Here is a 12743-nt window from a genome sequence, read left to right on the forward strand (position 1 = left end):
ACTGATATCTCCGAAGACCTGCCTTTGTATATCTTATGCATATAACCTTTGGGATGTTAAAACAGGGCAAAATAACCTTTGGATTGGGCCTAAAGCAGCATTGTGTCCCAAAGAACTGTTTGCAAGGATAACAGGAAAGCAGATATTATGACGACCAGACCGATCACTACCCAACCAAAAATTAAAAACACTGTTTAGAATTAGTGTCACGAAGTTAGCTTATCTACATCAACAGAAATGCCTTTCTTCTATTGATGTAATTGTTCCCATTCTCTTTCACATAAATGACCTTTACCTTTGCTAATTGGAAGATATTTGGGTTTCTGCCTGAATCGGTGATTCTGAATAGCTGTTCTTTTTGGTTTCAAATAAATGCTTGGTATCTCTCACCTTGAAAGACCTCTTTCATTTTTATGTTAATAGTAAGATGGGTTGTAACAAATCATATTAGGATGTCTTCTTGACCCACTGTGGAAATTACTTTTAAATGGTATGCTCAATACTTGTAAAAGTGCGGTATGCTTTATGTTTCAGGAGCTATTCTCAATCAACCCGGGGCTAGAGTTGTGTGACAATTACCCTGCAATGCAACTCTGAGTCATGTCCCAAGAGTCCCTCAGAGTCCCAGTGGATGGGATAGGACCTACTTGCCCAAAGTGATAATACATTCATTAAAAATGTCCATTCTATGACCTGATGTCCCACTTCCTCACTACGCTTTCTTTGATCTCCCAAATAAGCTACTTTGCATTTTGAATCCTTGTTTGAGGGTCTGCTTTATGGGAGGGAGAGGGGAAGGAGTCCAAACTAAGGCATGAAGATAGTAATATTTCCTTCATTGTGTTCTTGTGAGGACTAGAGTGTGTAAAACTGCCCAGCACAATGCCTGGCACCTAATAACTGCTCAAAAAATTATAGCTCTTGTTACTACTACTTGAGGTTAATATCACCCACATTAACACTTACCAAATGGTTGGTATTATCAAGCTCATTATAGAGCCAGAGAACCTGGGTCATTGGGAAGTTACACACAGTAGAGTGGGGGTTCTTCAGTATTGGGGTTCTGAGTTAGTTCTCCACCCCTGGGGTCCTTGTTGAGGAACTCTGAACTGGAATGGCTGCCAAGGTAGGTGTGTGGTGGATCCGTGAGGGTTCCGGTGGCCGAGAGGAAAGGGGGTCTCGACTTCAGTCTGTCCTTGCAGGCCTGGACCCTGCTGGACCGGAGTACACCAGAGCCAGCCTGGAGGAGCGCCTGGATGCCGGAGATGCCCTCTTCGTGGAAGCCATCCACACAGACACCGACAGTGAGCTGGGAGGCCCTTCCCGGGGTCGGAGAAGAGCACAGGGCAGGGGCTGGGTGGCGGCTGTACCTGTGTGGCCCTGGGCAGATTCCCTCTCCCTCTGAGCTTCTGTTGTGCAGGGAGGCATTCCCAGCATTTTGCAGCGCTATCATTTTCTTTTTTAAAATTTTTATTTATTTTATTAATATTTTACTTTTTATTTTTTGCTCTGTCATCTTCTTAGCAGTGAGATGAATGGTTCTATGTTTAGCTAATAGCAAGAAGGAGAGTTCTAACTGTGGAGCAGTCTCACTCTCTGGTTCCGCACTAACCCTTGTGCTGAGGCAGTGCAGGCGGGCACTGCTGCCTGGCTCACGTCAGGGAAAGTCATGCTGCTTTTTCAGGGTGACTGTACCTGGTCCCTGGGGATTAGGGCCTACTGTCAGGCACATAATAACTGCTCAAAAAATTATAGCTCTTGTTACTACTACTTGAGATTAATACCTGCACATTAACCCTGAGAATGAGCCCTATTTTTTAGTCCAATGAAGAATAAAAATTCCCCTCTCCTATGGTGCCAGGCACAGGAAAGACCCCCCAACTCTGAATCCACTGTGACCAAATTAAGCTCCTCTGATCAGCTGGGAAAAGGGTTGGGCATTTCTCCTCATTTCAACTCCCTAGCAAATGCCCATGAGTCTGCGCCAGGCCTGTGCTCCGCATGGCAGGGAAGGGAGTGAATAACATCTGTCCCTACTAGCAGTGTTTGCAGTTCAAGTGAGAGAGGTCCATGTTTCAGTCTCTTTGGTCAGAAGCCTTCTTTTAGCATGCAAGAATCACAGATTAATGATTCTAGAAGAAATTTACACAATTATATTGTTCAAACCTCTCCTTCCTTCATCTCACAGATGGGAAACTTAAGCCCAGAGGCTTCTGCCAAACTACTGGGATAAATTAACCATGTTAATAAACAAGATTAATAACTTTTCCCCCAAAATTGCTAAATAGATGACTTATTAGGTAGGTTCCTACTTACCTGAGCTAGGCCTCTCAGTGCTCTTCAAAGATGAAGCCTCTTCTTAATGTGACCAAAGAAAGATGCATTCCATTCATCTCAATCCTTATGGAGCCGTGCAGTAGGCGCCGAGAGCGCTGCTGAGAACTGACATCTAATAAGGTCCCTGCCCACGGGGGACTCACAGGCTAACTGGGCAAGCCTTTGTTCATTTATTCCTTCAATGAATACTTATTAAGCACTCACATGTGCCAGGCACTGTGCCAGTATTGGGGCTATAGCAGAAAATAGACAGGCGAAGGCCCTGCTGTTGTGGAGTTTACAAACAAGTAAACAGACAAGATCACTACACCTTGTGATTATGATAAGGAAAGATATGAGGTAGAGGGAGACTTGGGTAGGGGATCTAGTCCAAGTAGAATTATTGAGGAAAGTCTGTCCAAAGACATGATGTTTGAGGTGAGACTTTGCAGATGTGAATGAGTCAACCCTGAGAAGAGTTGGGAGAACATTTTGTAGCCAGAATGAAAGCCTGGACATGGGTGGGGACAGGGCAGAGTACACTGTGTGAGTGAGGCACTGAGTGAGGTTGGGGATGAGGGAGCAGGACCAGGCTGGCCAAGGCAAGGGGTTTAAATGTTGTATGATCAGTGAGAATAGGGGGGTGATTTAGATTTCCTGAAAAGATTACTATGGCTGCTATGCAGAGAAGGGACTGCAGGAAAACACTAAGGGAAGCTTAGAGGCACATTAGAGGGTGTTTGCAGTAAGAATGAGAGGTGATGGTGAGAGAGGATAGTGGCTGTGCAAGTAGAGACAGAAAGAAGGAGAAAGATTCGAAATATATTTTGGAGGTAGAGCTGATCAGGCAGGTGATATAGGGAGTGAGGAAAAGGGAGAAATCAAGGATAACTTCTAGGTCATTGCTTAATCCTTGGATAGATGGTGTTGAAACAAATAATACACAATCAATTGCTTACAATAATGATAGATGATATGAAGGAGAAAATAGTGTCTTTGGCAACTGGATCTGACCCAACTCAGTCTGAGGGGTCGGTTATGGTCATGATGATGAAATGAGGTCTACGGTCTCTCAAACTCATCTCTTTATAGCTAGATCATATTTCTGCTCTGTCAGGAGAGCACAGAAATATGTGGGAGAATGTGGAAATGTGGCTCCAAAGATATATGTCTGAACTGTTGCTTAAAACAAAATAGAAACTATTACCCAAGGAAATTTATGAAGTTATAACATTCACTAATTTACTAAAACTTACGTTAAGGGATATTTTTCTTGATTTTTATTAGGCAAATATGAGCATCTTCTTATGAATTTATTCTGTGCTTCCTTTCAGCAAACGCTCTTTAGAAAACTAAAGGCTGGTTCTGCTTCCTTAGAGTACAAAGGAGTGAGGCAGGCACTTATTCAACATAGAGAGTGGGTGGGCCCGTAAGGTCACCCCTCAGGCACTGCTGCCAGTGGACTCTGCTGTGGGAACTGGACAATGTGCCCCTGCAGTTAGAAGGTAACAGGGTTCTGTCTCCTTTCAGATTTGGGTATTCGGATTCCTGTTGGACATGTGGACTATTTCGTCAATGGAGGCCAAGACCAACCTGGGTGTCCCACCTTCATTCATGCAGGTCAGAAAGCCAAAGAGAGTTGGTGTTTGGCTTCCCCAGAGACCACAATTTACCAACAGCCTTCGTGTTGAGTTAGCTACTGTGGGCCACAGAAGGTCTTCCTTCTAGAGTTCTTTCCTATGTCCCATAATGCCTTACTTAGTACTTATTGAATGGATGCCTTTGAAATTCTGGGGGAGAAGTGACTGAAATTAAAAGCCTGCACCACATGTAGGCTGCCCTCCCCACTTCTTAGGCTCTGCCGTGATATAACATCACTCAAAGCAATAATTTCTATTCTTCTTGGGTCCTGCTTTGTGGCATAGTCCGCACTAGCTAAATCCTCTGCAGAGCGTAGTTGTGGCATATGTAGGCTAATGTGCCCAAAGCTAAGTAGTTGAAGGATCAATTCACTGTGGCTATATGCCTGAACTTACTAAATTTAATAACCCTCCAAACCTTTCTTCAAGATCATCTTCTTGAGTACATTTAATAAATATACATTTCTTCTCTTCTAAATATATTTTTCTGAATATTATTTTTGAATATATACATGTCCATTGAATATATTCTTAACATCATTTTAAAAGCATCAAATTTGTCAAAAGTTAAGTATTAAGGATTGCTTAGTCTTATAGTGCCCTGGCTGGTTTGGCTCAGTGGATTGAGCGTCGGCCTGCGAGCTAAGTGTCGCTGGTTCGATCTTCCAGTCAGGGCACATCAGAGAAGGAAAACTCTGACTCCAAAAAACCTCCGCTGCCTTGCGGCATACCTCTTCAGGGGAAAGGCTAAGGGAGTAAACCCCGACAGAAAATCCGGAGCCGGAGTCCCTAAGGCAGTTCGACGTTGTAGTCAACACCGGCAACTCCTGCAGCGCACCTGAAGCCAAGCTCTATTGACTCCGTCTTTCCCTTGGACCCTTCAGCTGCGAAGAGAGGGGGGGTCTGCTGCATGGGCAACAGCAGACCCTCCATATCACCCTGCCCAGGCTCTGTAGCTTCAGCTTCACTGGAGAGGACACTCCAGCGTCATCACAAGATGTCGATTCAACACGGGAGGAGACAGATACCGTGTCACTCCCGAGTTGGACTGCACAGCCATTCTCGGCGGTGCAGATAGACTCTTAAGAAGCTACACCATCGTCTCTCGAGACGGATGGCTGCCAACGACGACGACGAGTCTTATAGTCTTCTTATGAATATAGCCAAACTATCAGCATTTCATGTAGGAATTTTATCTTGAGTTCTGTTTACTGCCTTTTTAAAAAAATTTATTTATTTATTTATTTAAGTATATTTTATTGATTATGTTGTTACAGTAGTTTCAATGTTTTTCCCCTTTGCTCCCCTCTGCCCAGTACCCCCCTTCCCTCCAGCAATCCCACCCCTCTCAGTTCATGTCCATGGGTCGTGCATATACATTCTTTGGCTTTACCTTTTCCTATATTATTCTCAACTTTCTCCCCTCTAGTTTGTATTTACCAATTATGCTTCTTAATCCCTGCACCATTTCCCCATCTCTCCCCCTCCCCCCTCCCAGCTGATAACCCTCCAAATGATCCCCATACCTATGATTCTGTTCCTATTCTGGTTTGCTTAGCTGGATTTTGTTCTTATTTTTTAGATTCAGTTGTTGATAGTTGTAAGTTTGATGTCATTTTAATGAGGAGTTTTCCTTCATTATTTTCTCACATAAGTTTTCAATTTCTTGCTCTTCCTCTTCTCCTTCTGGCAACCCTATGGTTTGGATGTTGGAATGTTTAAAATTGTCCCAGGGGTTCCTAAGCCTCTCCTCATTTTTTTCAATTCTTGCTTCCTCATTCTGTACTGGTTGACTGTTGTTTTCCTCCTTATGTTCCAAATCATTGATTTGAACCCTGGTTTCCTTCTCTTCACCATTGATTTTGTGTGGATTTTCCTTCATTTCATTCAGCACAGCCTTCACTTCTTCCCTTAGGTGTTTGCCATTGTTTACTGTCTTTTTAATCTCTCCGTGTTTTACCAAATTTTTGATGTTTAAAGATTCTTTTGACAATTGTATTAAATAACCACTAATCAAGTTTACCAAATTTACTAATTTTACAAAACATGTTCCTTCTAACAATTCATAGGTTTCCTAGCAATTTTGATCAGATGGGATAGTGTGGTTTTAATGGCTTTTGAAGATTTCTGTGGCATTTAGTTGTCCACTTTTCATTTTTTTCTTGATAACACAATCTGAGAAAGGTTTAGTTTGTGTCTCCCAGCTCCCTGTTGCAGCGAGAAGGAGCTTGACCATAGAGTGTCCCAACCATGAGAGGAAGGGAACATCAACACACAGCTCAGGTGTGGTTGCTGATTTGAGTTGGAGGATGGAGTGTCCTTAGGTGAAGGGAGAGTATGAAGATGACAGAACCCTGGCATTGTGGCTCACAACAGACCTCTTAGCCCCAGCCAATTTATCCAGTACAAGTTATTGCAAAATTTTAAATAGTAAACAAAAACAATAAAAAGAAAACCAAATTTTTGTTAAATTGAGACATTTGGCAAGTTGGGCATTACGGTCCTTTGGACAGGTGAACCCCAGAACATTGGCTTTTAGAGACTGACTATCAACTGACTGCTTACTGTTGACTCCTTTGATGTTCTCATTGCTGGGCTGAGTATAATGAGAATGTAAAAAAAAAATTTTTGTGTGTGTGTAAAATATTGCTTGTGTGAGTGATGATGAAGAAGGTAAAATGTGCAGACAGATACCATTTTGACAATGGGGATCAGAATCACCAAGTTGGTATACTCCCATTTTCTGAGTGAGAGTTAGCATAATCATGAAAGAGTAGGTCTCAAATTCAGCAATTTTCTTCATAGGTATCTTTGGAAAGTGAACACGAAAAGAAAGAATGCAGTAATCATGTCTATTCATATTCTTTAAATGTGGCTGAGGGGACATCCCACGTATTTATAGCTTGATGTCCTGTAAAATTCAATAGAGTTACAGTAAGTAAGTAGTATGATGGAGTTTCCCTTTGCCTTGAACTGAAACCTTGCTTGTGTTTCCTGCCCTGTTTAGGCTACAGTTATCTGATCTGTGATCACATGAGGGCTGTGTACCTCTACATCAGCGCCCTGGAGAATTCCTGTCCTTTGATGGCCTTTCCCTGTGCCAGCTACAAGGCCTTCCTTGCTGGACACTGTCTGGATTGTTTTAACCCTTTCCTGCTTTCCTGTCCAAGGATTGGTAAATGCTACCCCTTTGTTTCCTTTGACAATTTAGAGGAAGTTCAAGCTTGCTAGTTGTCACCTCTTTAAGACCTGATCTCCTATGGTCAAGAAATCTATCCAACTGGGATAAATAAAATTTAATTGATGAGGTGTTCAGCCTGTTCTAACCTGGAAGATGGCATTTGGCCTTCTGTGTCCTGCCCCTCACTTTCTATACTGCTGCCTGATGCCATACTCACCCTGCACATACCATTCACACACACACACACCCTGCAAGTCCAGCTTCAGGACATTCTCTAGAAACATTGGTATAGTCCAGAGTCCCTGACCCCACTTGCCAAGGGGATGCTTGACATAGGTCTTTTTAGCTGGGCCAGCCATTCTTGAACTCCTGATAGTCCTTAAACCAAGGTGTTGTTGGGAAGTCCCCAAGAGTGGCACACATAGCCCACTTTAAAGGTGTGAGGCTGTGTTGGCCATGTGCTAGCGGAAGGGATGCCTAATTGCTGATCACCTTCCTGGATGATCCAGGCCAGTCCGAGGAGAAGGGCTCAGGGAAGGCTGAGGGGTCTGGTGCCCACTCACTTGTCAGATCACTGCTGGGAGCATCCTGGGATTATACAGAGTGAAGGGCTCCAGGAAAAACTCTGGGAAGTGTAGATGGTTCCTTCCTCTCCTTCTCTCTCCCACTTCCCGTACCTGGCTGCCACTCAGCTACAGCAGCCTACCATTGCTTCCATGAATGAAATGGATTTCAGCTTGACAAAATGGTAAAGTCGGGCCAGCTTCCCACAATAAAGCAAATCAACATTACTTCCTACTCGTTGGGCATATGTCATGATCTCGCCCCAGATGTGACAGACTGGCTGGTGTGACAAAGCACTTCACGTGGTGCCCAGCCTCATCTCTCACTACAGTTTCACTGACACTAACACCCTGGGGATGCTGACTACTTGTACTCCCAAAAGTATTCCACATTTCCTTATTCTTTGTGCCTTTGCCCATACTGTACTCTCTGCCCAGAATGCCCTTCCCAACTTGTCAACCACTATTCAGGTCAAACACTTCTTGTGTTCCTACCACACAGAAGAAAAATACCATTAAACAACTGTCATGTAATTTTTTTTGCAAGTTGGAGGCATAATTTCAAATTTCTTAGAAATACCTCCTGAGAATGGGCCAGGTGATTTAAAGAATGTATTTCCTGTTTACTTGTGTGTTTACCCCTGGCTGGGCTGAGTTGCCTGTATCCTGGGGCTCACTGGGACATGGCATGTAATGAGCATGCAGTGTGGCTGTTTGCAGATGAATGGGTACATGAATTAATTACTATGTGGCTGGGTGCCATGGACTGTGAAATGGCTGCTTCAGGGCTCTGCTGTCTTTGCTTCCTGATTTCTAGGGCTGGTGGAACAAGGTGGTGTCAAGATAGAGCCACTTCCCAAGGAAGTGAGAGTCTACCTCCTGACTACTTCCCAGGCTCCATACTGTGGTGAGTTGGGGGGAAATGTACAGCTCAGCTCTGTCACTGTGCTGCCCAGCAGAGTCCAGGGCTCTGGCTTGGGCTGTGTCCAGTCTAGCATGGTAGCCAAGGTGGAAGGTGAAGCACTGGGACAAAGATGTCATGGAAGGGTTGGGGCACAGCCACTAGTGGTCTGAGAAGGAACCAGAACTTTCAGAGCTAGTTCAATATATTACTCTGCTAAGGATAAAGACTTGGGATCATCTTCCTGTCTATATACTGATCAGCTCTACTTCCTGGTTTATGCTTGTTATCCTGGGATCCTGTTTAGTATGTGTCAGAACAGAAATATGCTGGTTAGGAAGATACATTATATAGCCATACCAATTTTAACTGATTTTCTGATCAACTTGTGTTTGGTTGCTGGAGAGATTTTTGTGACCCTATCTTCTTGGTATCAGCAGGCCTGGTGCAGTGTGATAGGGAGTCCAAAATTCAGACTCTGTGATCGCAAAGACCAGGATTTGAATCTCAGCTTCTCCACTCACCAGCTGTGTGACCAGAAGCAAGTTACTTAACCTTTCTGAACCTCTATATCTTTATGTAGAAAATGGAAAAATAATAGTACCTACTTCAAGGAACTTATTGTACAGATAAAATAAATAGTATATCTGAAATCACTAGCACAGTGACTGGAGCCCAATAATTAATCATTCCTTTCCCTTTATCAATCAAAGAATTTGGGAAACTAGATGCACATGTTTCCAACTTCATGCCAGAGAGAATTCATGGCTACCTGTTAGAAACAAAAATGGGTTATAAGAAGTATCGTAGGCTTTTCACAAATATCTGCTCCTTTGATAACCCAGCTCTGAGAGGTAGAAGTAAGGAAAGGGAGGCTCTGAGAGACTGAGTGATGTGCCTAAGACCACACAGCTGGGTGAAAAAGTCAGGATTCAACCCCAGAGCTTCTGACTCCAAAATCTAGTCTTCCCATGCCACCAGCTGCCTCCACACTCCTGTCTTTGTTCCTCTTCTGAGAACCTGCTCTTTACAGTCGTATTTCTGGTTACTTGACCGCCCTCACTGCCCCTTGGATGTCAGCCTGAGAAGGATGGTGTGTCCGGAGTGGGGGGAGGCAGCCCTGTGGGGAGCAAATGTCTGGTTCTATTTCCAGCTCCTGGGCAGCTTCAGGGCAGCCTGAGTTGGCTCTTCCCTCTTTGCACAGCTAGGAATATACTCCACAGGGAGCCTGGGGAGCGCTTGGAGATTATAAGCATTTTAAGGCAGATTCATGTAGCCATAATTTTTCTGTGTTATATTTGTTGTGAGACCCCCTCCCTATGCCTCCCTGAAACATGATTCTGTCTGATCAAAAGAAATAAGCCAGCGTGAGCACCTGTTTGCCTGCATGCTTTGAGGCGTCTGCTCTGAGCATCCAGCTGGGACCTTCTGTATTCCAGGGGTACTGCCTTCCACCTGGTATCTCAGAGGGTGCTGGCAGCTCGCAGGTCCCCATTCTCACTCCCAGGCCATCACAGCACTGGACTGGGCCTCAGCAGTGTTGACCAGGACAGGGGTCACCCTGTACCCCTGCCAGGCATGCACAGGCAAGGCAGAGAATCTTCTCCAAATATTTCACACAAAGTGCCTTTTCTCTATGACCTCAATTTAATTCTCACCATGTTCTTTGAGGTGACCCCAGGGTTATTGTTTATGGATGAAGGAACTTAGGCACAAAGAGTTTCAGTGACTTAGATAAGACAACGCAGTGGGTAAGCAACAGAGCCAGGCCTTGGATCCAGGTCTCCTGACCAGCCCTCCAGGGCTCTGCATGCTGCTTCCCTTGTCGTGCTCCTGTGCAAGTTGGATCCCACTACCAGTTTCCCCCGACCCCATGCTGTTAGCAGACCTGGTCCTCTTGGGGCTTCCAGATAACGTAGAGAAGGGGGAAGCAGAACCTTAGGAAACTTTCTTGATCGATGATACCTCTGGCAAAGAAGAGGTGATATAAATATGAAACTCAGCCCAGAGAATTAAATTTCTGAAGCTCATGTAAGTTAGCTTTTTTTTTTCATGTTGCAATTATCCACTGCAGTTCAACCTTGTCCCTCACCGTAACAATCTGCATCCCATAGAAGACAAATGAGAAAAGAGGTGGGAGGGGTGTGACACTTTCTGGGTGTGTGTGTGAGAGGGGCATATGGTGTTCTCTTTTCTTCTGGTGAGTTCTTGACATCTTGGCATCTGTCCTGAATCCTTTTACTAACCGCATGAGCCTGGAATGACCAGTTAGGGAAAAGGTGAAGGATTGCTTCTCCAGCTATGCTCCAATCACCAAACGAGTCTGTGAGATGCTTTAAGGCTGAAGTTACTGCAAAATGCCACCAGATGAGCCTACCCCTTAATAAGGAAAGGATGGGGGTGCTAGGGATGCTGTACTCCTTAACTTCTCTTGCCAGAGGGACAGCAGGTTCCAGGGGTGTCACCGTGAGCCAGGCTGCTCACTCACCAGCAGCTTTGAGAGCCAGGAGTGTCCATGCTGCCTGGGAGGGTGGAGATGCGACATGAGCACCTGTCTGCCGTGGGGAGGGAAATAGTCATCTCCTGCATACAACTGTTCCCTGACATGGCGTAGGGTGGGGGAGGGGCAGTACTATATTTTGTGATTAATTATTTAGTATAAGAGAACCTCTTAGGTTCTTTCAAAATCACACTAGCAAGATAATGTCACTAAATAGGGAGGTGTGGGACAGTCTAGCATTACAGGTAATAACAAAAACTAACAGGTATTAAATGATTTTTAGGAACAAGCACTGTCTAAGGACTTTATATGTAGTAACTCATTTAATTCTCATTCAGATCTGTGGTATCTATTTTTATTTTCCCCAATTTATACTCAAAGAAACAGGATCTGCAGTGACAGGTAATCTGCTCTAGGTCCTACATCTACTAAGAGATAGAGCTGAGCTTGCTAGTCTCACTGAGGCTCTCTCTCCCTCTGGGGCTGTTTGGGCGCTGCACTCACCAACCTCTGGCTCAGTCATCTGCTCTGCTTTGGTTCCCTAGTACATCACAGCCTTGTGGAGTTTCACTTGCAGACGCCAAGAAACAAAGACACCAACATCGTGGTCACCTTCTTTAGCAGCAATGTCACCTCTTCAGCCCAGATCACCATGTAAGTGTCCCTCGCAGTTGGCCTCTCTCCTTAGGACATAGTTTTATTTTACACACACACACACGCACATGCACACATGCACACATCTCAGGACAGGCGCTGCTGTGTCATTACTGCTGGGTGAGCCAATCCCACTAGGCTGCAGCTGGGGGTGAGGGCAGAATGTACCACAGATGAACCCACATACACGTCCTGGGCAGCTGTCCTAGGTTCAAGATCAGTACAGGGTCCAAGTATAGCTATTCAGACACAAGCAGATGAAGCAGGCAGGCAGTAGTGCTGGGGTGTCCCAACAGGTGGTGAAAACAGAAATTGTGTCCCTAAGAGGAAACAGGGCTCAGCAATCCAGGACTGGGAGCATCAGGGATTTCAGCAAGTAGGAGAGCCTCAACCACTAGCCCAGGAAGGGCTGCCAGAGCCTGGGAAGCACCCGATCCTGGGCAGGGGAGCAGTACTGGGCGAGGCACCAGAATAGAATTGCAGACAGTGTCAGCTAGCAAATGAGTGCAAGGTGAGGGCCAGCAGGCCTGATGCTAGGTGGTGCCAGTTCCTGGAACCAGGGCTGAGCGTTCCCTCCCTTGTTGTTACACCTGGGCCTAGCAGCTGTCAGGACCAGACTCTGAGGTGGAAGGGCAGAGGACCTCAGCTCTACCTCACCAGCCAGGCAAGGGAAAGGAACTCAGCAGTGCGTGCTTCTTCAAAAAGCAATTGATTAGTTAGTCACAAACCAGCAGGACACAGACTAATCAGATACATCTCAGTCAGAGCTCAGTCTGGAAGCCAGAGCCCAAGTCAGATAGTCCAACAGAAGGAATTTAAGAGCTGAAAACCCAAAAGGGTGGGGAGGCGATGCAGAAATCAGCCACAGGAGGGGCCACTCCCACCCCAGGGCTGCAGGGACAAAGGCAGTGGCAGTGCTGGCAGAGCACAGAGCAGGGCAGATCCTCCCTGGAACCACCTGGGAAGTATAGTTGGTTTGCAGGAGATG

General features: G+C 45.2%; 1 protein-coding gene across 1 annotated transcript in view; it reads left to right on the forward strand.

Moving 5' to 3' along the window:
- The window catches only part of PLA1A (phospholipase A1 member A), a 28524-nt gene that overhangs the window by 12475 nt on the left and 3306 nt on the right, over positions 1–12743 (forward strand). Inside the window, exons 5-9 of the mRNA XM_090276974.1 lie at positions 1203–1304; positions 3847–3936; positions 6964–7131; positions 8518–8607; positions 11647–11755. Of these exons, the coding sequence (XP_090133100.1) occupies positions 1203–1304; positions 3847–3936; positions 6964–7131; positions 8518–8607; positions 11647–11755 (559 nt within the window). The remainder of the gene's footprint in view (positions 1–1202; positions 1305–3846; positions 3937–6963; positions 7132–8517; positions 8608–11646; positions 11756–12743) is intronic.

This window comes from Furipterus horrens, unplaced genomic scaffold (genome assembly GCF_987537825.1).
Source record: "Furipterus horrens unplaced genomic scaffold, mFurHor1.1.pri manual_scaffold_1, whole genome shotgun sequence".
NCBI classification, from domain to species: Eukaryota; Metazoa; Chordata; class Mammalia; order Chiroptera; family Furipteridae; genus Furipterus; species Furipterus horrens.